Genomic DNA, 26,178 nt, shown 5'->3' with positions numbered 1-26,178 from the left:
CGAGGACCAAATGATCAGAAAACAAGTTTTAAATATGAAAAAAAAAAAAAAACACCACGCAAGTCAAGAGCAAAATTCCTGTATCTCTTCGCAGTCTTTAATATTGTCAGGACTCATGAAACAGGTTGTCTAAATCAACCTGAACTTTTTGCACCTGCAAAAGTTTTTTGCACCAGCAAAAATGCTAGACAGACCATCTCCAATTGCCTCCATCTCAGCCTAGGAAAATACAGAGAGGACATATTTGCCACTGGAAAAGGAGGTATGAAAAAAGTACAGGAAGGATTAAAAGCTTGGAAAAGTGAACCAGCCCTAACCACTTTGTTTTTCTAAGGCTTCTTAATCCTGGTCTAACGATGTAACAGGCTCAAATTAGGTGCAACTTACGCTTCACTTGAAGTTCATTCTTCTTTCCCCCATTTCTTTTAGGGAACATTACATGTATAAATTAAGATTTTCAAATTGGGAATGCTTCTGCTAAACCAATTTTTCATGTAGTCAAAAATCCTACCATGTGCTGTAATCAGTACTAAATGTGTCAGAGGAAGATGAAATCATTGATCTGTCTGTCAATAGGGAACACATCTCCCTAATCCCCTCAGTAAGTAATGTGTCTATTCTGAAACCTTATAATCTCTTTATTTTGTGTAGTGTAACTGTGGACATTCTCATTATGGATACTTAATCCTCTCAAATATGATAAACTTCTGGCCTCAGTAATATTACTATGGCATTAAGTTCCTCATGCTCACTGTGTGTTCCTCAAAGAAGAACTTCCATTAAGGATTTTTATGCATATCTCATATTCACTATATGACCTGTGCTATAGCACCGTGAGAATGGGGCTGTCCTGTTTACCCTTTCTCTCCATGGTTCTGCACACTGTCTGTAGGTTCATCTACAGGTAGATAGTCAGGAAAGTTGATCTGAATTAAATGGATGTTTTAATTAAATGTTAATGGTTATTATCTACAATGTAAAAATGGATAAATTAAATCCATTTCATTACACCCCTGTATGGATATAAAAATTAACAATGAAAATGGCTTTAATACAATTTAGCTCACGTTGCTTCCAAAGTAAATGGATGTAAACCAGAGAAAAGCCACTTATATTTTGAACAGTGTTTTGAATAACAGTGTTTACAGCGGTTAAATATAGTTCAACTGATAATTTAAAATTCCCATAGTTTGTCTCTACAAACATTTTTTCCTGAGTGTTCACATGTAAACAAATCTTCAGACTGTCATCTTTTTAAATCTCCTATCTCACTCAACATTTCCATCCTTGACATCCAGTTATTTTTGCTGTTACATTGCTCCTTTTTATTTTACCGTATGTTTTCAAGGTAGTGCAATCAGGATGAAATAATTTCCATAATTAAGAGTGTTTCTACAGAAAAGAACACCACTGAATTAATCTTTGCACACTTGTATATACTGCTATTTAACATAAAATCCAGGCAAGATATTAATTGTTCTGTGTGGATTAAGCACCTGAATGTCAAGCTTGTCACAATAGCTACTTCAAGTCTGTTACTCATAAAGCTCCTGTTAATCTAGAATCTAGTTAAGTAGCAAGAATCATTTTTCCTACGAAATGCAAGATTCTTGTCTAAGTCAGCTTCTATACAAACCAATGTTTACCGGCGTAAAAGCTATTAGTCTCACCAAAAGCAGCTCCACAGTCACAGAAAATTAATAGCTATTTTGAACTCCAACTTGCATGACCTGTGTCCACATGTCCACAAAAACAGTGGACATGAGTAATAGCAGCAGAGAACAAGTTCACACCTCCACTAAGTTCATGGTGATGCTACCCTTGACTTTGACTGTATCATCAGGAACTATACAGCACATGAATAAGAGGAATTATTTTTTCCAGTGTACAACGTATGCTTAAAACAGTAATTGCAAAAGTGAATACTTGCTTCCTAACAAGTAGAGGTTGTCCTTCTTAAAGCTTTAGTTGCCTGGAATAACTCTGGATAAGCTAGCTAACAGAGGAGCAACAGCATTTTAATGGAAGGCTCAATGGTGATGCAGGACACATTACTCACGTGAGCACTATAAGGAAAAGTACCTTCTCACTGAAAGTTTAGCAAGTTTCCACAACTAATGACATTTTGTATAATTTTTTCCCCCTTTCCTTTGAACCTCAATGTAGGTCTTCTCCAACAGAGCCCTCTCCAAATTGATCCAAGTGACAACCATCCCTAAGATCATCAGATACCTCAAATGTCTATTCAGCCACACCCATTAGGTCTAGGCATGGAGATTTGTTGAACTTGGAAAGAGGTTTAAATTGCATTTCTTTTTAAAATAGTATTGTATGCTGCTTCATCTTGTGGCTAACAGGCATTTTATTTTTTTTCCACCTGAGAAGAGACATTTACAGAACATTTCTAAAATCCAGTTGCTTGGTAGAAAATGATTCCTCATTTTCTAGGATCTTTAAAGAGTACTTGGCTTGGAAACAAATCAGAATTGAGCTGTGACTAACCAGGGTAAAGGTTGCTTATATCTGCAAGATTACCCCTCTCTGCTTTTCTAATTCACTCACCATGTCTTATCTTTCCATTAATCTTTAATAAACCTTTTAGTTAATTCCCTAAACACACACAATATACATGACAGCAGGATACAGTGCAAAAGCAGCCCATGGATATGAAGAAATAGGCAGTAGAAGAATCAAAAAGAGGAGAAACTTTTAGGATTAAAAAACACCCAAACTGCAGGCCAGTGGAAAATGATGAGCAATCAGGAAAAAGCAGTGGTACAGGGAAAACTGGGGAGATCGCCGTGCCTTTTAAGGGTGCTAGTGTTTCTTTGGCTGTGGGATACATTATCCTACCAGGGCCCTCCACGCCCTTCCAATCTGGTTACACTTTGACAAAAACAGGCAATCCAATTTCAAACTTGGAGCCTCTGAAATGTGGAAAACCCTCCCTAGGCTGACAACAAGGATATGGCTAGATTAAAAGGTAAATCCAATTTAACCAACCCCAGCAGAAATGGTAATCAAATTATACTGCCTCTAAATATGATAAATTTGGGGCTGGGGCCCTCGGGGGAAGAGAAGGTGTCTTGTAAACACACAAACACAAAGAAACATGCTAAATGGAACTGCTAAATCAATGGATGAATTGTGACTTCTACCCTCCCTTCTTCCCTCCCACAGGGTGCTTGATAAGCTGCTGATTGCTTCTAAAACATCTACTACCAATGTTAGGAACTGATTATGCAGCTTACAAAGCACTGGAGGCTAATAGACAGGCCCACCAGGGAGACTGCAGCTCTGGAGTTAAGTAGCTTGCTATTTCATGGCTTGATTATTAGAGATGAGATAGCAGAACATGCTGAAAAGATGTGGAAAGTGTTTTAGACCTCAGATTTTTATTTTATATATGGAATCATTTCCGTTCTGTCACTTCACTAGCCAACAAAAGCCATTTTTTTCCTATGGTTCTGTAGCTTCCAGCTCTGAGAGAAATCTGAACTACCTCAGCTTAAGGTGTCAAGTGAACATCCTGACCTGACTATGCTGCCTGCTACCCTACAGAAAAGACATGGTTGGACAAGGAAAACATCAGTGGAAGAAGCTTAAAATTAAGTGTTTTACTTATTGACAATAGCATGAGAGTGTGAACACAGATGGTGCCTAGGTCAGCTAGCACATCTTACCTCCTAGCTTCCTTCACTGTGCATCTAAGTACTGCAGCACGTTCACCCTGAATTCTCTTTCCTTTCTTTTCAGCTCTTTTTGCCAAATTCTTCTTGTTTAATCTCGTATGCGATAAAACCGCTGTTCAGGCAGATACATTGCAAGGTGTTCACTTAGCTCAATCAACACCAACACAAAGAGACATTTTTGCTGGCACATTCTCTCTTCCATGGCCATGTCTGTCACACCAGCATTGTGTGGTGTAACTTTGTGTAGCATACTTGTTGAGCTTTTTCTTTTTTTTTTTTTTTTTTAATTTTTGTATGCCTAACAGACTTAGTTAATAAGCATGTTGCACCAGGGACTGTACAAACCCAAATTCCTGAAGAACAATTCTTTCAAGCAAAAAAGTAAATACTACTTGTCACTACTTGTCTAAGGTCGAGCCTTAGACAAGCCTTCACTGCTCAGATAAACATTTCTCCCAGCAATGTTCTGTTTGCAGCCCACAGTTTTCTTTCACAAGCTCTTTCCAGCCCCATTTCAACATTGCAGCTCTAGGTTTTTACTCTTTCAACACTAAGTGATGGCACCATTAACCCATTTTTATACCAAAACCATAAACCTGAGATGGCTTGGAAGTAAGGCTACTTATGTTTTGGTTAGCTAGAAGGAAGAATGTACAGTCAGCATTGAAGATATTTAGTAAGAGAAAAGTAGAATTAGTTGAAGAAACTTACCTGCTGGAGGTCTGCCAGAGAATAAAGATGGATTTGCTGGAGAAGATACTCTCTGGGAAAGATCCTGAAAAAGAGAAGAGTGGATGCACTGACATGCTTCCAAAGGATGGCTTTTTGACTGGGAAACTCAAAGATTTCCTCTCTTCCCCAAAAGACTGCAGAACAATATTAGAGAAGGAGCTTGTCAGAAACTGGAATTACATTCCTCGAACCATCAGCAACTATTCAACATTCCTCAAGGACACAACAACTCCACAATTTCCACAATGAAAATGAATGTCATGCAGGGGCAACTGTAGGTAAGCACGTACCACCACATTTCCAGTTGTCAAAAGGTCGTCCAGAGCACAGAAGGTGTTTCTTTTAAAGAATTAACCCAGTAATAACAAGTAATTCAAGGTACACATTATAAGTATTTCTGATAGGTTTTAGCCAAAGATTCCTGGCCTCTTAAAAAGCTGTAACTCAGCATCAAGTGCAATCTCTGTTTTGTTTTGTGGTTTTCTTTCTTTTTTTTTTTTAAACTGAAATAAATACATTGGGAAACATGTACATGCAGATTTTAGTTCAACATCTAGTTTACTGATATCAATTCCATTTTGTATACAGAAAATCTGTATTGGTATAGATTTCATAATGCTCTGTGTGACAAATATGTATTTTCCTTACATAAAACACAGTTTCAGGCAACACCATTGATTATCTTCTGACATACCTGTGCTGTAAAGCTAAATTATGGAAACTCGAATAAAGAAGAGATGTCCTTAGGATGATTTGCAGTACAATGAACAACAGGGTTAAAGTAAAATAATAGAGAAAAATGGACTTTGTAAAGTTAAATGTATATTAGCAAGAAAAGTTTATGAAAACCTATGCATCTGCCATAAAGATACTGGGAAGAGAGAAAGTGCATCTAACTAAAATGTCTGTCTTTGTGTAAACACACAGAGACACAACCAGCCAAACAGTTTTTTTGTTTTTTTTTTTTTTTTTTCTCCACCTGCATAGAACAAACTTAGCACCATGCTCTGGTATCCTACAGAGAAGAGAATCACATCAGTCCTAGGGAAAAAAAAAAAAAAAAAAAAACAGTATGTAAAGATGAGCAACTATTTTACAATCCATGTTGCTTAAAGGAGAAACTGTGAATTCAGTTCCTATATTACCATCATGCAGTTTCAAGGTAAAACAAACAAAATTCATGATCTCACTAAACATATGAACAAAGCTTTGACGAACATCAGTTTGTAAAGGTAGAACTGAATGAATAGACAGACTACTGGACAGGTACTAAAACACCTTACGATACTGAAGGGTTGATTTGAACTTATATGATGATAATATGAGATTAATGAGAAACTGCAGAGGATATCAAAAAAATTTAGAAGCTGGGACAACATTAATTAGCTAAACCACAGATCAGCAGGGCCAATAATATCAACTGCAATGTTTGACAAAACACTGCATCTAGGAAATAATGGAAGCAACCTGGTTCATTCTGCTCTTAGCAGTTTTCTTAACTATTTTAAGCTGATGCTTTCAAAGTTGTCTCGGAGGGACTTTTCACTGCTGTTAAGGTGAGTGGTGCAAAGCCCCATCCTCCTTTTTGTACTTTTGAAAAAACCTAAGCTTTATCAGGCTGGGAGAGGAAGAGTCGTGCAAGCAAGGCACTGACAACTGGGCGCTGCCAATTTCATGGCACTCTTCTGGAGCAACACTATGCCCTTGCTCCTTCTGACTCACCAAGCACATCTGCCCTACCCACCCAATTCTCAGCTGCAGTCTCACTGGGATACTGCATTTTCCCCCTTCAGTTCCGTACGCTATGCCATTGCTCCATTAGAGGTGATTGTGTTGCATTAGCTCTGCTGCATCACGCCTTCACAATACATTTGGCACAATGTCAAAGACAGCTAGAAAACAGTCAAAACCCAGGTATCAGACAACATGTGACATTGAGCTTCCTCATTTGCACATAGAAAATTATTAAAATTGATTGCTAAGGAGTCAACTTTGAACAGCATTTTGAAGCTATTAGCATTTTTCAGCTCTGATAGAATTTATCTCATTAAAATTTCCCCATCATTCTCCCCTGATCACACAGGCAGGCACTAAACAGCATGGTAGCTTTGCCAGGAACTCTATTATTTGCTGACGCCCTTGCAGCACCATTAAGGAAAATAATTAGCTAATGAAAGATTTCCTTTTTCAGGCTACAGAAAGTCTGTAGCCTGAATAGCCTATAAGGCAGAAACTGTAAATGACTAATATCAATGACTAATATCACGTTCCCCTGCCTTCAAGGACTGCATTTTATCTGCCGCCAGTTCTAACTCCTAAAAAGTGCACCGATGAAGAGCAAACCCAGGACCAGGCAACCACCTTTGTCACGGAGGTCTCAGCCAGCACAGGCCCTGCTGACAGTCTTGCTCTCCCTGTATCCTCCTCTCTGGCCCTGAAAGATGTTAGCTTGCAGTAGCAGTTCTGCAGACCCAGCATCCAATATTCCTCCTCCCTTCTAAATCTATTTCCAGGAAAAGAAGTCGGCACCGCCTGCCCAGGCTTATGTAAGGCACAGACACACACAGACGGATGGCACTCCAGTGAGAGGAGCACCTATTTCATTGCTATGGAAACTGAGGCATGAAAAGACCCTTAGTAAGTAAGGGGCTTCAGATTTGCAGTCCTTTTATTGACTCAAAAATTACAATTTTTTGGTTGCGGTGGGCCACAAGAAAAACAGCTGAGCAGCTAGAACTTGCATCAATAACAGCGCTTGCAAAATTTGTCATGAAGCAACTGGACTAGTCCCTGTGCAGAACTCGTGAAGCCACCTTCCCAAAATGGATCTGCTTATCACCAGTGTTATCAGCCTCTAGTGGGTGGGGAGCAAGAGCACAAAAGGCAGCAGCATATCAGGCTCAAATGCATATATATTAAAAAAAAAAAAAAAAAAAAAAAAAAAAAAAAAAAAAAAGCACATTATAAACCAGAAGTAAATCAGTTGGGGCAGGAAATCCATGCAGACTAAGCAGTCCAGTGAACAAGAAAATGAACACCACCTGGTTTCTACTGCCTTGCCTGTTCATACAGGTTCTCTGAAACTCCTGCAGTGATGGTGTATATAAAATATTTTTCAGTAGGGGTAGACAGGAATAATTCAATGTCTCTTGCTTCTTGATTCAAGACACCTTTTCTTATGTAGCTGGTAGGAACTTGAAGTCTTTGCCATCTCCACCCTCTGCTAATAGCGATTGAAACCGGCCATAGGAAACCAAAGACAGAGCACAGCAGGTAAGACAGGGTTCTCACAACCACTGTGCTACTGCATTAGCATCTGGACAAAGTACTACACGGCAATCAAATCAACTTAAAAACACTTTTTTATCTAAAAAAAATAACATAGACTGCAGAGCAAGCTGGGATAACTACACTTATAAACAATTCACTAGAAAATATATCCTTACTTTTTGCATGAGAAGGAGCTTTGAACATGCTAGTGCTAATTTAAGGCCTTTATCCAAAAAGACTAAAACATGTGCTTGCATTTGGTGCTCTAAGTTTTCCTCTTGATATAAAGGTCCTTTACAAACACCAAATGGGAAACCTCTGATAAGTCATTTAAAAGCAAAATAAAAGATGTCAGTTTTGTAAATCTTTTGATTGATGCTCTATAAGGAACTGGATTTTTTTTAAGTTGGTCAGTTAGAAGCATTCAATAAACAGTGTCCTTTCAGTCAAATCTTAAAGCACAGAAAAAAAACTGGAGTGAGCTAGGCAGAGGTCAAATGCAAGATGTTAGGACTCATCACAATAAAAACTCAAACTTGTGATGCTTCAGAATGTGACCTGTGACCCCTGAGAGGCAAATGGTATCGAGCACACGTCCCACTAAAAGCACCTCCTAAGCTTTCACAAGGTCTGGAAACTCCCAGCCCAGTTTCATCATTGATGCAGAACAGAACAGTTGTGAGTCACACAACTGCTGTGCTGTAAACCCTGGCTACCAGTCAGATTTAAGTCTGCAGTGAACAAACTAAGTTCAATGCTAACCAGCCCTTTAGCTTTGCCAACTCCCATAAACAATGAAATCCAAAGTCCTAATGGCTAAAGGTCTCTAAATTGCTTTATTGGAGTGTGCTAGAAAGACAGCAATCTATGTGAGCAGGAAAGAAACCCACCATCTGAGACTCTGGGTCCGACTAAAACAGAGAATTCAACATTCTCAGTTTGTGATTATTTTTTCTTGTTTGATATACATTGTAGTCTAAAGCACAACCTTCAGGCAAGATAGAGCCAGAAATTTCATCCGTTCCCTTTCAGAAGATCTTATCAGGTAAGTATTTGCACAAACAAAGGTTATCTTTTAGTGTCCTCCTGCAAACAGAATCACTGATAAGACTTTGCTTTTTGCATTTGGACAAAGTGTGTAGTCATGGTGCTTTGTTAGCACTAAGTAATTGCTCTGCATTTAAAACCTGTTTATCATCAGCTTGGGTAATTTTTCTCCGATGGGTTAAATACCCTGACAGCTCTGCTAAGGCTACAACCAATTAATCTGCCCGAGCCTGACACTATAACCAAAGTACAAACGTGATAAGCAAAGCGAACTCTTCTTTTTGCACCACAATCAAAAGAAATCAAGTTAGCTGGCAGGTGGGCACAATCAAGTCTCTTGTACCACAAAGCCTGTTAAAAATGGTGACGGGGGCGGGGAGGGAAGGGGAAGCTGGCACCACAATTTCATGTGCCAGCCAGGAGTGTCTTGTTTGACCAGGTTGAGAATTGTATGACTGAGCTCTGACTCACGGGAGATGCAGATGCACTGGTCTAGCACACAGCCATAGTCAGATGTCCTCTCCACCCCTTTGCAGGAAGCTGCCACACCCATAGCTGGCACAGCACCACAGATACCAAGTCCATTTCCTCAGCCAGCACAGTTCATATCCTGGCACTGCAACTTACACCACCAACAACTTACTTTTAAGCTACTGCACCAGCTGACAGGCAAGCACATGCTGCTTTCCACTGTTCCCGCTAGACTGAACACATTTTTTTTTACCCCTGAACGAGAGGTAACAGAACCTCTCAAATCCCTGCAGCGTGCACTGCCAACAGCTGTGGTTGTGTGTGTAGCGCACAGGAGGAGCAGCACACGCTCTGATCTCGTTGACAGCATCTCAGTTTTTTCAGAGTTACTATTTGATTTTTAAGAAGTAGAGAGGGATGTAAGTGACTTGCCAGTAATCCTGAATATATGTGGCAGGGTAACAACATCTCTTGCTAGGTTTTCTCTTCCAATTCACTTGACATTAATTTCAGTTAGAGAAGAGCAAAACAGATGAGGGGAAGAAGGTAGGATTCTTTTCCAGTGTTTCTAATTCATATACTTTGATTCAGGCTTTTGATATACCAAGCTCCTGAAAGGTGGGAGAGAACTCCAACATTCCAGTCAAATCAAAAACTTACTCAGGGAAGTGGAGCCCTGGGAAACCTGGTGATTCAGAAGTCAAAAGGTAATAATACATTAATAAAATTTTAAAAAGGCACCGCTTATTTAATTCTTGAAGTGTTTACACCAGATGAATGATTTTTTCCCCCTAATTCTAGGCATTTGGTAAAAAAGCATTTGTGAACCATTTCACTTTTGTGAGGTATGAACACTTTTCTGGTTATGTTGTGGGAGCAGCCCTTCCCTGAATAACTTCAGCCCACACTAAGTGCTAGATTTATTATCAAGCATGTCCAGGTAAAGTACTGTTTCATGCCATTACGAAATGCCCAATGAGCATCCCTAAAACAGTTACTCTCATCATTCATCAGCAATCCTGAACCAGGATATAAACTTCCAACTAAAATACAGGGCACTAAATCTCTCTCTATTCTGAAACTACTTCTGTAAGTTTATGTAACATTGTGAAAGGCAAGAATTACTACGAATCAAACTCAGGAATCAAGTAGTACTGACACTAAAAGCAGTATGCATAAAATTAGAGGCACACAATTTCATCTTGAAATCAAAATAGCTTAGATCCCTCAATTAACTTGAAATAAAATGAAGATGAAGAAAATGTTCTCTGTTCTTGTCAGGTATACTTCTGAATCCTTGCAGTTTGCTGCTGCAAGTTCTAATATAAAAACATGGGAATGAAAATGGTAATATTTAATAGTAGCATTCATAGGTAATATTTTATGTAATATTTTATTTTATTAATCTACAATTAATAGGAACTTTTTAAATCGGTGTACTGTTTTTAAAAGTAACCCAGCCTCAAAAAAAGACTGAAAACTACCATTTTGACAGATGTCTAATACTACTGATCTATTTGACAAGGAGGTGCAGATGTGACCCTAGGCCAAAAAATGCTAACACGAACCTGAAGACCCACTGGAAAACCTATCACATATGCCCTGGCATGCTCCTCATCTGGATGCTTCCCATGGTAGAGCACTGGCTTATGTGCTCTAAGCTACCCTTGGCTTAAACACACTGTAGAGTACTGCCTCCACCCATGGCTGCTCTGGCACACTCGTTGCTTCAGCTGTTACCTCTAGTTGAAATGAAAGCTCAAAGAGGGTTCAGAAGCCCTCTATAGTTTTAGCCAAGTGCTTTTTATGATGTTAACTTGGAAGAAGCCTGAAAATGCAGTCACTTCTTCAAAAATACAAGAACTGAAGCAAAGAGGTGCTGTGTTTTTAAGAGCTCCACAAACAGGACATGCTTGATGTTAGCTAGTGCAATGACCACATCGATGCAGTATCAATATAAAACAACAAGTGGCACATGCATACTTTTCTGCATTTGTTTTCTCACCTTTCTTCACTTCTAGGTGTTGTTTGGTCTTAAGACCAGATCTTCTCAGATATCCTCTTTAAATGCAATTCTTTCCCTCCTTTCCAATTACCTGTGCAAAACATTTTCTTTTTTTTTGTTGTTGGTGTTGGTCTCTCTTAACTTAAGAACCCTGTGCTATTAAATCACATCATTCTTTTCCTCTCCTGCTCTAACTTTCTTTGCACAGTCTACTGCTTTCACAAGCTGTGTCTTTGTTCTCTTGCTTTGGGATTTTCCACTCTTCAAATGGCCTACCCATTGCACAGAAAACGTAGAAAAACACTCCTTTGGCAGTCTGAATATGACTTAATGACCTTCTGTTGTCCTTGGCCTGAAAGATGACCTGCCATAGCCCCAGCTTCACATATGTGAGGTATTTGGTGGTATAGTGATTGCATAAGATCAATCGGGAATCCTGTGATGTGTTTAGACAGGTTCCCCAATTGCCACACAAATATTTTGAAAGTAATCTACCCCTGTGTCAGAAGTGATATGTCTAAGGCCACACTGTAGGAAGTGACAGGACTCTATTGTTCAGCATAACTGAATTTGGGCTTGTTCTGCTTCATTCTGACAGACCAGCAGGCTCAGCCAGGACCACACGTCTGCAGCACTAAAAGCGTACCTTTAACTTCCTCCTGCAACAGAAAGCTCTAATTTACTCTTTTTTTAACACACTAAGAAATGCATCCAGCACTGGAGTCCTGCTAGGCAGGACCAACACATTGCTGTTCTGGAGATGACAGGAGCCAACAAGTAACGTCTATGGGAAGTTTCTCATCACCGTACAGAGTGTCTGCTTACAGAGAAAGGGCACTGGGATGAGCACTTATGTACAGGGGAATCTGTTGCAGAGTATCTTACCTCATGCCACTGCTATCTGTCTGTAATACCTGGGCTAGCAACACTTAAACTGCAAGTTTAGGTCAGTAACTGAGAGAGCAGAGAGCCCCAACAGAGCTCCAAGGTTAACCTAAGTTACCCTACACTACAGTAGACATGGAAATACCTTGAATGTTTCCCCAAAAAACACTCTGGCACTACTTTGACCCGAAAAGCCTTCAACCATGGCAAGAACAGATGAAGACAGACTACGGCATAGGAACACATTGTTAGTGTGTCTCATGCCTTGAGACTAAAGGGAGAGAGCAAAACCAGAGTAAGACTTGCACCATTCTTCACAGCTTCATGGAATAACCTAATGAATCATTTAGTGGACTTAGTGATTCTTGCTTCCTTTCCTAGCTATCAATTTTAATGACTCAATCTTGGTTCCTTGTGCTATTCAGTCATTAGTCTTCAATCAGCAGGCTGAGGTGGGATTTGCACAGCTCCACTTGTATTAATTCTATGTTGGCTCTAGGTTTCGGTCTTGTATGCTTCAGTCTGAACAGCATCCACATAAGCAAGGCAACCAGAACAAGAGAGAACTTGTTGAGCAAAGACATTCGAGGCAAATTACATCTGTTGCAACGTTGAAGTGACAGCCACAGCAAACTAGGCATAACAACATCCCTTGTAAAACAGGGTGCTCACCAACAGGCTCAGTCTTAACTGGCCAATCTCTGTAAAATGCTGCCAATATGCACCGGTGGAGAGCCTTGTTTTTCTACTCAGCCACCTTTATTTTTTGTAAATATGAAGAGTTTAGAATCCAGTGGAGCAGTAGGTGAAAACTAATCATTATAACTGATGAAGACCACTTTTATTGTAAGCCTTCTAGCTACTTTTAGGATTTCTTCCACTTCTTTTCTTTTCTTCCTTCCTTTTTTCTTCCTTTCTTTCTAGTCACTTGCTTCTTTGAAGTTCACACTGTGGTTCAGCCCCAAGTTCCCTGCTAGATGCCAAGTTTCATGAAGTTCCCAAAGTACCTATCTGTGCACACCAGGCATTATAAATAACATTTCCACATTTAAACCAACTGGATCCTGAGCTAACCTGGTTTATAGCCATCTGGAATTCTTCAGAAAAAGGGACTTGTAAGCACTGTAAACAGTTTTGTCTTCCCAGAGGACACCAAGAGTTTCCAACTTCATTGCCATCTTCGTTTTGTGATCTGGGTTCAAGAGCAAGGTATAGATTTAAAGATGATGATAATGCAAATAGTATTAATAAAAGAAACCTCAGAGTGATCTGCTTTTCCCAAATAAGGCAGGCTCTATCAGTGTCCCAAAGGCAGCAAGGTGCCAATACAATTAATCAGTCTGTTTTTAGTTCTCCCTAGACAGCAATATTAACAGTTTGTTTCAGTCTGTTTATATGGGTCTGACAGGTCTTCAAGATGCTGTGTTCACTTGCTTGTGATTAATAGTCATTCACATACTAAGGTGAAGACCAAGCAGAAAAAGAATGTTTTTAGAGCTGGACAGATAACTGCATTCTCTCCCCCTGCCTTTCATTTCTAACTCGGAAACAGTACTAAATTTAGGAATGCTGTCTCACCATATTGTTTCTAAACTCCTCCTTCTCTTGCAACTTGCCCATGTGAGAACTGAAGGGAATTTTAGGTCCTTTATTTTCTTCATTTACTTGTCAGTTGTGCTCTGTAAGGCCATTACATTTATAGTGAGAGCCTGCATGCTGTGATACTACACATATAAAGAGAAGCCATTGGGACCAGTCTAGAGCAAGGAATAATTGCTTCTTAGAAAAGGCCTTTTCTTCTCTTCCATCTCATCAAACGTCTTTCAGGAGATCCGGGGAATCAACTGAGCACCAAAACTCACTCCAATAGAATTTACAGTCTGAGAATGAGCTGGACTCTAAGGTGCATTTTGTGCTTTTAAAACATTCCTTCACTGCCTTTTACAGCACTTTTAACAAGTCCAACCAATGTGAAGATGCTTTCCTTGCACAAAATCAATGCCTCAACATTCTCACCCTTCTTGAGCTGGGGTCCTTCTCTCTACCACAGAGTTTTAATTTGAGACAGTGCAAAGGAACCTTTAGATAAGAAAAGGAAGAATCATCTTGCTGCATCCCCTTCCTGGCAATTTGGGTGTTTCTGATACAGAGAGCAAGCCTCCAGTAGCACCCAGCCAACACATCAGTAAATGCAACCACCCAGCTACAGCCACCAAACAGGAGGAAGAATTGGACTTGATGAACCTTGTTGGTCCCTTCCAACTTAGGATATTCTATTTTTTTCACTCAGAGGGTGGTGAGGCACTGGAACAGGTTGCCCAGAGAGGTTGTAGATGTCCCATCCCTGGAGGTGTTCAAGACCAGGTTAGATGATCCCCTAGTGTGTGGCATCCCTGCCCATGGCAGGGGGGTTGGAACTAGATGATCTTTAGGGTCCCTTCCAACCCGAACGATTGATTCTATGATATTTGCACACACTGATACTACTTCTCTCTTTTTTTCCTAAGCAGAGGTGGTGTTAAATGCTTACCATAATATTTTAATGATTTTTCTCTCTCTCTCCACCAAGTCTACCACTTCAAGAAAAAAATCACATGCAGATTTCTCTGCTAATTTTTGTCTGTTCTCTCTTCTGTCCATTTCCTGAGCATTTGTCATCTCTCCTTTTTGGAGGGTAATTTCTGGGCTCCTTCTTTGTCTTGGTTTCTTTATTAACTCTTCATTTCTTGATATCCCTTCCCTATCATCTCCTTCCCTCAGCTCTACCTCTTCAAGTCTCCTCCTTCTTCTGGCTTTCTGTCATCCCTTTGTCTCTAGTTCATTGATTTCTCTGTTTAGACCTTCTTTGATCTTTTTTCTTTCATTCTCATACTGAAGTCCCTTCAGTCTCTTCTGCCTCCTCCTGTCGATTTTAATCAGGGCATTCTTTTCTTCAGCCTTAATCAGAAGACTTAATTCCTTTTCTGCCACTTTTCCTGACCAGCAGCATTCACAAATCTTGTTCTCCTTTTAGTTTTATTGCAGTCAAAGAGGATGGCATAGGATAAATTATTATAGCTGAAGAGCAAGACAGCTCTGCATGATAATACTATTCTCTTCAGTAACAGAAAAAGCATCCTAATTTTTAAAATGCTGCTAGCTGCCCTGTCGAGTAATAGGAACTGAGCAGTAAGACACACAAACATATACTGACAACCCAGCGGGTCTGATACAAGAACTCAGTAGTGCTCTCTCCAGAAACCTGCTGCTACATCCTCCTCTTTGTTGTTTGTGAGGTAGTTACTCAAAGCAATGACACAGGTTATCCGCTGAATAGCAGACTTCACCTCACTCCTTACCTGGGATAATAGTTCAGTCTCCTGTTCCTCTCAGAGAATTCAGGTTCCCCAACCCTAAAACATCATGTTCAAAACACAGTCACTGATGCCACCTGCTTTCTGTTCCTTTGGCAGCTCATAATTCCAAAACACAGGCTTTCCCGTTTGTGGACTTGTCTTAAAAAAGCTTACAGATGCATTAACGACTGAGTCAGATGCATGCACGTGGAACCACTCACCTCACAGCACTGCATAGGCAGAGCTATCTCCTCAACTCTTTAGCAGAACTATGCAAAAGTAACTTGGCTTTTTTTAAGGTCAGAGTCGTGGCTTGATGGTCTTAAGAAGATTGTTCATTTTTATCTTGTTAGAGGAATGCTGCAGCAGCTGAACAGACTTCCAAAATGAAGTACACTTTTTATGAAACTCTGCTTCCACTTAGGAAAACTTGTAACTGAATAGGAAACACCTTCTGTTGTGTTGTGACTGTGTATTTTCCAATAAAAAACCCACTTAGCACAGCCATGCAATGGATGGAAAAGATGGTGGCTGGGCAAGAACGTGACTGCTCCAGTACCATGTAATTCACAAGTTGGGTCACTCGCTAGGGGACTGTGTCACCCTCTATGTTTCTGTGACATAGTATCACAGAGAAGAGCAGAATTGCTGAAAAGCTGTTTGATCCCAGCTTCTCTCATGCTTTGACATACCGTGAGCTAGTTCAAAGGTGCTGACAGCAGCTACTATACTGTGAGTACTTGGAAGCCAGATGCTGTGGCAAGGAGCATGAGGTATCATATCTGACTAAAAATACTCAGGCACAGTCAAGAAACCTAAGCAGCAGTAAAAGATACTCTCCACAATGTATGGCCTCTGAGGTAACGGTGGTCAAGAACAACTGTATAGGCCCTATAAAATCTACTAGAACCAATTTTTTTTGGTAGTGGATATTTTCAGCTGCCCATGGAAGTCCAATACAAGCCATATATGCACAACGTCTTTCTAAATGGGTAATGTCTTAAGGACTAGATATTAAGAATTAAAAAAAAAAAAGTGACAAGGAAACTACATTCTTGTACTGCATGTTGTCTATGGTTCTGCAGTTCTTACCTTCTACGCAAATCTTCAGCCACTGCTGCTCTGCAGCTGAACAAATAGGCTCGCAGAGATTTTAGCTGCTGTCTCAGGCGGACAATGGTTGCCAGAGGTTCAGCGTGCTTATACAACATGGGATTTTCCTGCTGAATATCAATCAATGGCTCCTCATACACATATTCCAAGAACTCTTTGGCTTGCTTTGATACCTGAAAAACAAAACAACCAATTTAGATGGGCACTCCTCCCAAATCTTTTTAAGCGGATCTTCCCTTCTGTGATTCGTCACCTACTTTCTGCATTTGAAATCTTATTCCATTACCAACTGCAGATGAAAACAGAGCTGAAAGAGAGCCAACTGTCCCTGCTCATAGCCAATTCAAACTTCATCAAGCCCATCAAAGTTGAGTGCGTGAGATAATTGCTTACTTACCCAAAGTACAGTGATATTTGCAGCCACCTATTTTCACTTCAGGGTAACGTAGCTTACCAGATTTTATTTTTTTATGTCTAAAAACTGTAATCATCAAGTTTCTTCCCTGTTAATATTTTTGTGTTTGTGTGCTGCTTTCTTTTTGGCAAGAAACAAGTGACTGAGTAAGTGCCAAGGCACAACACTGGAAAAGGAAACAGGTACACTGCAAATCCAGTCACTGTGCTGTCACAGGATACAGAATTCCAGTACAAAGTTCTATACCCATTTGTTTCATGCTCAGCCAATATGGTTAAAATAATGTAAAAAGAAAATAATCAGAAACACATCTATCAAGGTTTTGTTTGTTTGTTTTTAAATACAGATTAATACAGTTGGGTTTTACTGATATTACTCATTTGCAATGTTTCATTTGCAAGAAATTCTTCTTATGCCGTTTTCATCATAGTGCTCTGTTCTTTCTCTACCTGCAAAGAGCTACCGTAATCCTAATAAACTAGTGGGACTCTTATTCCCACTAGAAAAGATGTTCCTGTTTTCCGAGGTGAGATGACCAAATTCCCTCTCATTCCTAATTTCTGCATTTCATCACAGCTGGAAAAGAGATGGTGGGATTATCTGAAATGAGCTGTAAATCACTTGAAACCATGCTATAGAAATACTGTGTGTTCCACAATTCAGTTAGTCCTCCTGGACCTTTAAACAAGTATTTACACTGAGTTGAGGGAGAGATTAATTGGGTTAACTTTACTGCTTTTTATGAAGCTAACAAAGAGAGAAAGGGCACATCATAGCCTCTTGAGATGTAGGACGTCATTTCCTTTCTGGTGGTGTAAGGTAGGAAGTAGGCAAAAGCAATATGCATCCTTATAAATAGCACCGCTTCCAGTAACAGCATGGGTCACAGGGGAAGCTAGCCCTAAATGTAACCTTTCCACAACACATAAATTAACATACAATAAATAATGCCAAGGACTGACTTGCCAATAACTACACAGATAATAAGTTGTGTAATTTTAAATACAGCAGACCATAACACCACAGATTTCCCACGTCCTGATGCTGTATTAAACAGCTCACTCCTTCCTATAAAACATTCCACTCATTTCTTTTTCTTTTTCCAAAACAATGCACATACAAGGAATTGTGCAGTTTGAATGGACACACAGGTGACATGCTGTGTAAGGAGTAGCACAGGCAACTTGGATTTTATAGACCCAAAATCTATAAACTCCAAATATGTCACATTTTTGAACAGTGGCAACGTTGAAGTTTGATTAGAAATGCTAATTGAATTGCACAAGTCAAACAACTACTTTCAAACTGCTTTTATAATCATTAAAACTCTTTGGCTGCTATATCTCAGCCATCTCCTGATAACCATGGCATCTACATTAAATATTATTCATCTTTCCCTGATGAGAAAATTAAACTACATATCCAGTGATTCCCTAGGAGGCACATGAAAGCTTGGTACAGCAAGTACCACCTCCCACCAGGAAGAGCAGGTGCTCAGCATAGCCTGGGTAGTCTCAGAGATGGGCTCCTCAGGCACCTGCCCTGCTGCCTCAGGAAGCAGTGAGAGGGGATTACTGTCTCAGTGCTACATCCGTGCCTTTGCACACTTGTACCCCTCTACAGGAGAATTCTCCTGAGGCTGCAGTGTACTGAAAAAAAACAACTAGCCAGAACTGCAGACACCTGAGTGACTCTGCAGTACATATGCACTACAATTTTTTTCCCTTCACAAGAGCTCTGCTTTATATTAGTGCAGAGGCTAGACAAAGAGCAGCTCCTCTCCATCACTCAGTGTGTAGCCCCATGTGCTTTTTATTGGGCAAGCAGAAATCCCAGGGGACAAACTATTACTGTTCAGCTCTGGTGCTGCGTAACCTGAGGGAAGGGGAGCGAAGTGAACCTTTTTCCTCGTCAACACAATGTACCTGCAGAGTTTGATTACAGGAAAAGCAGCTTTGCCCAGCATCACTGGCTGACAGGTAGGTGTTGGCTTCACTCTGCAGGCCTGATACAGGTACATAGCTCATGTAAAACATTAACTCACGCTACCAAGCCTAGAAAAGTTCCAAGATGCTGAAATGCAATCTTATAATGGGACTGGAGAGGCAGTCATAACAATGCAGGTTGCTATCAGCCAGCAACACTAGTATGTGTATTAGCATCCTCACACTCCCTCAGTTTTATTAGGCAGACTGACAACACTACTAAAAATGCCAACACAAACGAGAAGATGCAAACTGCAAGAGGGTTTTTGGCTTTAAATGTCAAACAAGGATGGATGCTACCGTTTTCAGACCTTTCTCTTCCAGAGGCTGTGAATTTACAGCTCAGAACTCAATTTACCAGAGTCAGCTTCCCTTGAAGCTTTTGGCACCAGGAGTTCATTTCCTGCTATGTGTGTCTGGTATTTTACACAGGCTGGAATCTACCTGAACCAAACTGCAGAACTTTCGTGTTTTTTTGTGTGCAGAACTTTTGCTGGTTTTGTGTGTGAGCAGAGAAAACAGTTGGCATAAGTAAAAGGAAGAAGGGATGTTCAAAAGATTACCTCCTTTCTTTTTTCTTCACACAAACATGAAAAACACAAATAGGAAAACAGTAGGGAGACAGGAGAAGAAAAAAAAAAAAAAGAACTACTTGGGAGTGAACAGCTGCTTTGGTTATGACAGAAGACCCACGTTTAACTGCCAAGTGCTTTCAAAGAGCTTTTATTGCAACCAAGGGGATTTTTCTTTTCTTATCCACATGCTTTCAGGTGTTAAGTGCATTGTTTTTCAACACAGTATGATAAGACAACTCTACAGATTTCTATTGCTTCTGTTTTTTCATGTCCTGTCTTGCCAAAAGCACACAAGAGCCTCTCCATTTACAAAGCTTAATTGATGCAAGATACAACTCAGGTGTGCAGGACTTCACAAAACACTGCAGAGAAACATGCCTGATTACATTATATCACCATAAAAGTCCCTGTCCCTGTGTGCTGTGGTGCTTGTTTTGCCTGAGACAGATATGACAGACCCCAGCAACCCCTGCAGAGGGGAAAGAAAAAGGCAGTGGGAAGGCATGGGAAGAAGTGCAGTTTTTCAAACTCTTCATTTACTTTCCTTCCATTTAGTGAACCAACATGTCCATCTTAGACTGTGCAAAATACACAAGTTTTTCAAGACCGAAAATCTCTTTCAGCTCAGACTATCAAACACGGTACGTGCTTAATGCACTCACTAACTGCAGGCCCTCTCTGGGATATGCTACAAGGCTGTCCGGAGAGAGTCACCCACTGCAGCAGCTCCACTTTCAGACATCACTGCACCACCTGAGAGCTGCAGGGCTGTGTGTTTAGGAGAAGCTCTGTTGCTTAGCTTCATTTTGGGACATTGTTGCATGGCTTTATGTGGGCACACTGGTCAATTACAGGAGGTGAAATGCTGATAAATTAAGTGACCTTCCTTTGAAAATGAGCCGAAAGAAAATTAACACTACCAAGATCACCTCAAGGAAGTGGGACAAGATATCTATCTGTCTTTGCCAAATCAGCACATTTAATCAATACACTGCTAAGGAATCAAGGCAGTTTCATTACCAATATTAAATGTGGCAGCCAGCACTAAATTGCTTTTTAGACCATACAGAAGAAATGAGTATCAAACCTTATCTCTGAATGGCAAAAGGAGATGTGAATGTAAAAGTGCAGGTAATACATGGCCTACCTCAGAAAAGCACTGCTCAGTTGACACGGGCATAGGGCAAGGACAAAGTAAAAGCACACATATGCAGAACTGAACAGAAAAGGAAAAAATTATTTAAAAAAAAAAAAAAAAGATTTCATATAAGTAACAACAACTACTTGTTACTTTAGTCCTGTACATGGATGGGACAGAGTTGAGGAGATCCAACTGGTGATCTCAGCTCAGTTGCGACACTGCCACTGTGGTACATGATGTCCCCTTGACCTTCCCTCCCTGTCTCAATTCCCACTCTAATAGGTGGGGATGCTGAACTGTTTTTTAAACTGAGCAATGGTGTTCCTTACTTAAATCCACCTCTCTCAGTGCTTTGGCAGAGAGACTGGCACAGAATTTGGTGTGTTCCCATGCCACCTCACAACTGTTCTGCCTGTCAACAAAAAGTGAAAATTAATTTCTCACTGCAACAGTTGCAGTAGGTTAGATTTTCAATTAAAGCTTAAGCTTAAAAGTCCCGTTTCATTTTTTCCCTCAGCTGCCTATATCTAAGACCACAGGAAACAGAGCATAGAGCAGTTTTTATCCTGCAGGCTTAGAAACCAAAATAGTTTATTTTCTTGGCAGTATCAGTGACACCTTGATATAAAGTCTCTTCATCTTACCGTCCACTTGCTCCATATGAGGGCTACCTGTAATGCTCTGGAGTAGCAAGTTTAGTCCTTAGCAAAACCATCCAAAGAAAGAACTCTTAAATATTTATTCCTAGCTTCTAGGAAATTCTAGGAAAGGGAGTCATTTTTTGTCTCCACATGTAGGAGGTTTGTAACTCTAAAAAAACTTGCATTTCATGGCTCAAGACTATCATTTTCCTGATGGCAGGCTCTGGCTACCTTTTAATAATCTCCTCTTCTGACAAATTTTCTTCCTCAAGAGAGCTGCTTTTCCTCTAATAGGGCACTTACTAGTTATTTTTTTCCTTTTCAAATAACCCATAATAATAATATTCGCAGACACAAAACATCAAACAGCTTCTGCTAACAGTGCCTGCTAGGTCTGAAGCTATAGTATGATCTGGTTTCCTTATGAGTTCATTGTTGCTTCAGCATATGCCCTCTGTGATGGCAAAACAACAATTCCACCATGTTTGTTGGCGTAACACTTTAAGGCATGTAATCTGTTTCCACTATGTAGCAGCTAGCCACTGAGGTAGCAGCAACAGCAGATCGCTGAAGTTTTTTACAAAACTGCTTGTGTGGCAAGTGAACAATGATAGAATTTCTACTCTATGTTATTTTTGACTATCTGGCCCAAACAAGTGCTGTAACAATTTCCTCGTGTTCTGGAAATGTTTGTGCCAAAAGATGGGACATACTGGCCTTTTGCAAGTAACATGTTTGGGTTATGCTGGTTTCCAATCAGCATTTTCACAATTTTAGCATTCATCGCTACACAGCATCAATCCGTGGTCCCAACCGCTCATGTTCAAGGGACAAATAATTGCAAAAGTTAGAAGTTTCAGTGTTCTGTCCCTCTATCTCTTTAACAACTAGATATGCAAGGATGGAAAAAATGCCACCAAAAGGAGGATTACAGCTGCTCCTGTGGAGAAGTGACTTAGGCGTGGCTAAGGAAATTGGGATTAGAACATCCATCTTGTTGAGAGCACATGGATTCATTAGGCCAGGCAAGAGGGACAAAGCAGACAGTATTAGCAGACAGTGCCATTAACCCTGCGTTTCTATCTAAGCAGCAATTCCACTCGCTAGCAAACCGACCATCAGGGAGATTACCTTGTACTTGGAAGTATCCCAGTTATGAACCAGCCGTGCAGGGATGAGGAAGCTGTCATCCACATGGCAGGTACTGCAGTAATACCATCCACTGTAGCTGCACACCTTGGCCTTCCCATTGGACAAGCCTATGGGGCGCTGACAGCCTGGAGAAGGGAGAGGAAAAAAAACTGTGTTTGTACAATATGCCAGAGATGCACACTCAGGATACAATAGGAAAAGTAATTATTCCCTCATCTGAGGTCTTCTTAAACAAACAAACAAACAAAAAACAACAAATCTCCACGGTCATTTCTCTTTTCTTAAAAATAGATAAACAAATATCTTTCTTCTTGGACTAGTGCTGAAAAAAACATACACTAACTTGGGCATCTAAGACAAGGACAGTTCAGAAAGCAGTCACAGGGTACTTAGCACCTCTCAAGAAACAAAGGCAGAAAACCAGCTGTGAGAGGATGGACATTTAAAAGCCACCAGCATCTGAGAAACATGACCTGAAGTCCGGACAGATAATACCAGACCACACTCCAGCCAGCTCCCATTTCCCCCCCCAGCAGAACGGCCAGCACTCACAGCCTGGGGGAGTGCAAGCCAGCCCCTGCTGACAGCCAGACGGGATGCTGACTTGGCAGGTAGGACTTCACCACAGAACTGGCGCGGACATGGCAAAGCACAGCCAGATCGTGAATATTAACTGCGAGCAGCAGTCACACTGACAAGTACTCCATGACCTCTAGTAGTGGGGCACTACAGACCAGTCCTCTGCATTAACTAAGGAAGAAGAAATAATTAAGACCTTTTCTTCACCTAACCACCTGTTTTCAGAAAACACATATAAAGCCACTGTATTTGACACCCTACCCTTTCTCTCCACTGTGTCTAAAATGGGCAAACAGGTTCAAATAATAAATATTAAAGTGGAGGGCTGGAAGACAGATGGCACAGTCACATTAAACTACCTGTTCAGGAAGCGAGGCTAAAAATGTTTGCGTAAGGCATAATGAGATGTCTGTGGCTGTTATTAACACCTCTTTCACACAGCACACGATGGTATTTCTGCTTTTCCTTCACTGCTCATGTCCTCATGTGACATTTAGAGCTCTAGGCACAATTAGCACCAGAGCCTCTCTCTGGTACGTGCTGTAGGCTGAGAGTTTCTGCTGGAGCTGGTTAGTAATGCTGATTAGCAGAATCCTTGCACATTACTTTTACAGTAAAAATACTGGTTAAAGTTTCACAAGCCGAAGTAAACTGACTGGCTGCTTTTGTCACTATAACTGATTTAACGGTTGGACTTTTGGACTTGGTGATCTTAGAGGTCTTTTCCAACCTAAATGATTCTATGATTTTGTTTATCGTAACTATGCAACTTGTCTTAGAGAAAAAGCATTTATTTATTTATTTTCCCCAGTATAAGTTATTCTTATTTGGGGAGAGCTTGCATCTCCACTACCCTAGGCATAAATTGAACTCCTCCTTATCCCCATTAGCTCATGCTACCATGTCCTCTCCGCTCTAATCAAAATCATTAGAATAACCTGACCAACACAATTAGTTCACTTCCTCCACTTCCACACTCCAGAGCCGCTACCGACGCTGCAATACACACTATCAAATAAATCAGTGTGAAACATGTCCTCTCTTTCTATCCACCTCCCTTTTTTTCTCCCCTGAAGTGAAGGTATGCAGTTTCTTATAAAATGCAAACATGAACAGAGTTCAGTTGATGACATAAATACTTGAGCTAATATTTCCTCCTTTACCATTCATAAAATGAGGGCATAAAACATAAGCACATATCAAGTGATATTACTCAAGATACATAATGCAAAAATGTGATCTCATCTGAGCTAATTATTAAAGAGAAAAGCCAGATATTATGACTGTAGATTGTTGTCACTATAGAAATATTTTTGTGTACAGTACAGAGTGGCAGCACTTTTTGCAAGGCAGTATTTTTTAGGGCCGAAATGTGATGCAGATGTGCCTTTACATGGGTAAAGTGAAAACAAATAATTCAGCAATGTGTTACAAAACAAGATGACCTATGATTGTGGCTTGGGATCAGAATGTAGAAGCTAACAATCTCCTAGAGAGGCAGTTAATACCTGAAGCCTGTCAGTGTTCAAGAAGTGGACAGTACTCTCATTAATATGCTTTAACTTTTAGTTAGCCCTGAGGTGATCAGGCAGTTGGACCAAATGATCTTTGAAGGTCCCTCCCAGCTGAACTATTTGATTATTTTCTAACAACTTTGTACTTCCCTCAGTGAAAAGCAAGCATTTTTCCTGTCCTTTCTTTTCTGTTCTGTACTTTTTAAAGAAATGCAATTTCCAGACTAGTCATTTGAAAGAATTCCTGTGCAGTCCTGCTCCACAATGCTGTTACACATAAAGTCAGCAGGCATGCCTGGTAGTAAGCTCAGTATCAGTACTCCGTAGTGCATATAGAACTTTTCTTTTTATTTTTAAAATGCCTTAATACATCAAGGCGAAGGTTTTGAACAGCTGAACAGACATGAAAAAAACAGTCTGGCTCATCTAACAAGATATTTGTCTATTAGCTCTGGAAGATGCTCGCAGAAGGTACTCACACTGTTGCTATGGAGCCCATGTTTTTAAGAGCACAACAGAGGTAAATCCTGCTCCTCTGGAAGGGAAGCAGAAAAATATGAGCCCTCCTCTGCTCATGGAGCAAGATGAAGGAATATACAAAAGAGAGCATTCCTTGCCCTTTCCAAAGCTAAATAGGATCAAGCCCTCAGAAAGGATAATGTTTGTGTTAGCACTATCGTGGTACAGCATGCTCTTCTGTGCCAGCATGGCTGAAAGAAGCGATGAGGGATCTAAATCCTTCTCTTCACAAGATGCCTCTGAATTTAGTATCACAGAAAAGCAATGTAGCATCAGTCTTGATGCCTCAACTGACTGGTTATAGCGTTCATTACATACAGCAATCCCCTCACACTGGATGAAACGGAGGCTGCTAAATGACACGTGGAGTTTTTTTAGTTCAATGTGTTTGGGCCAGCTGATGCAGTACAAGTGGTAAAGCTGGGGATGAATGTGACTGATGTCTCCTCACTCAACGCCATTAAAACCTTTACAAACATTCCCCACTAGCCAACGCCTACCTTTCCGGGGGGCGAGGATGGCAATGGGACGGGACACACCATTCACCTAACCACTAGTGCACTCCCTGCCACTGCACAAGCTGCTGGTTTGTCTTAGTACCCTCGCTCCCCTCAGTTAGACTGATGGCAACAATATGCTAACTCCAACTTCTTAGCTTTGAGTTGTCACCATCCTAAATTAAAATGTTTGTAGCTGAGAAGGCCCCATTGTAAAGCCCAGTACCCTGCCATCTCCTAGAGCCAGAAACTTGTTCCAGTCTATGACGAGAGCTTCCTCCGGTCACAACTGACAAAGCGCAGAAGTGCTGGGGGCCTCCCCTCCTCCTCCTGCCCACAGAGGGCTACATGCAGCACATAACAACTGAAGGTCTCTGAGGTGAGGAGGGTCTCAGTAGGCAAGCATGGCTTTATATAGAGGAGAAAGTGGACGAAGTTTCCACTCAAGCAGCATGCATTGCTTTCTCCCTTATTCCAGTACTTCTCTGAGACCATGCTTCTGCTTCTCAGAAATGCATTTTTACACAGAGTATGTCCCTCTGTATGAAGGATGGTGCTTCATATCCTCGAGTAAACCATATTCTGCAAAGCTACATAACAATTGTAAAGT

At 40.6% G+C, this 26,178-nt stretch overlaps 1 protein-coding gene across 1 annotated transcript in view; it reads right to left on the bottom strand.

Annotated features, from left to right (window-relative positions):
* Window positions 1–26,178, bottom strand: part of PLEKHM3 (pleckstrin homology domain containing M3) — an 81,729-nt gene that overhangs the window by 32,606 nt on the left and 22,945 nt on the right. Inside the window, exons 5-7 of the mRNA XM_084289276.1 lie at window positions 22,439–22,584; window positions 16,530–16,723; window positions 4,404–4,467 (exon numbers count right to left, since the gene is read on the bottom strand). Coding sequence (XP_084145402.1) covers window positions 4,404–4,467; window positions 16,530–16,723; window positions 22,439–22,584 — 404 coding nt within the window. The remainder of the gene's footprint in view (window positions 1–4,403; window positions 4,468–16,529; window positions 16,724–22,438; window positions 22,585–26,178) is intronic.

The sequence above is a fragment of the Netta rufina genome (assembly GCF_964035555.1).
Source record: "Netta rufina genome assembly, chromosome: 6".
NCBI classification, from domain to species: Eukaryota; Metazoa; Chordata; class Aves; order Anseriformes; family Anatidae; genus Netta; species Netta rufina.
Note: the sequence above shows the minus strand (reverse complement) of the source record. Positions and strands in the feature narration are given on the sequence as shown.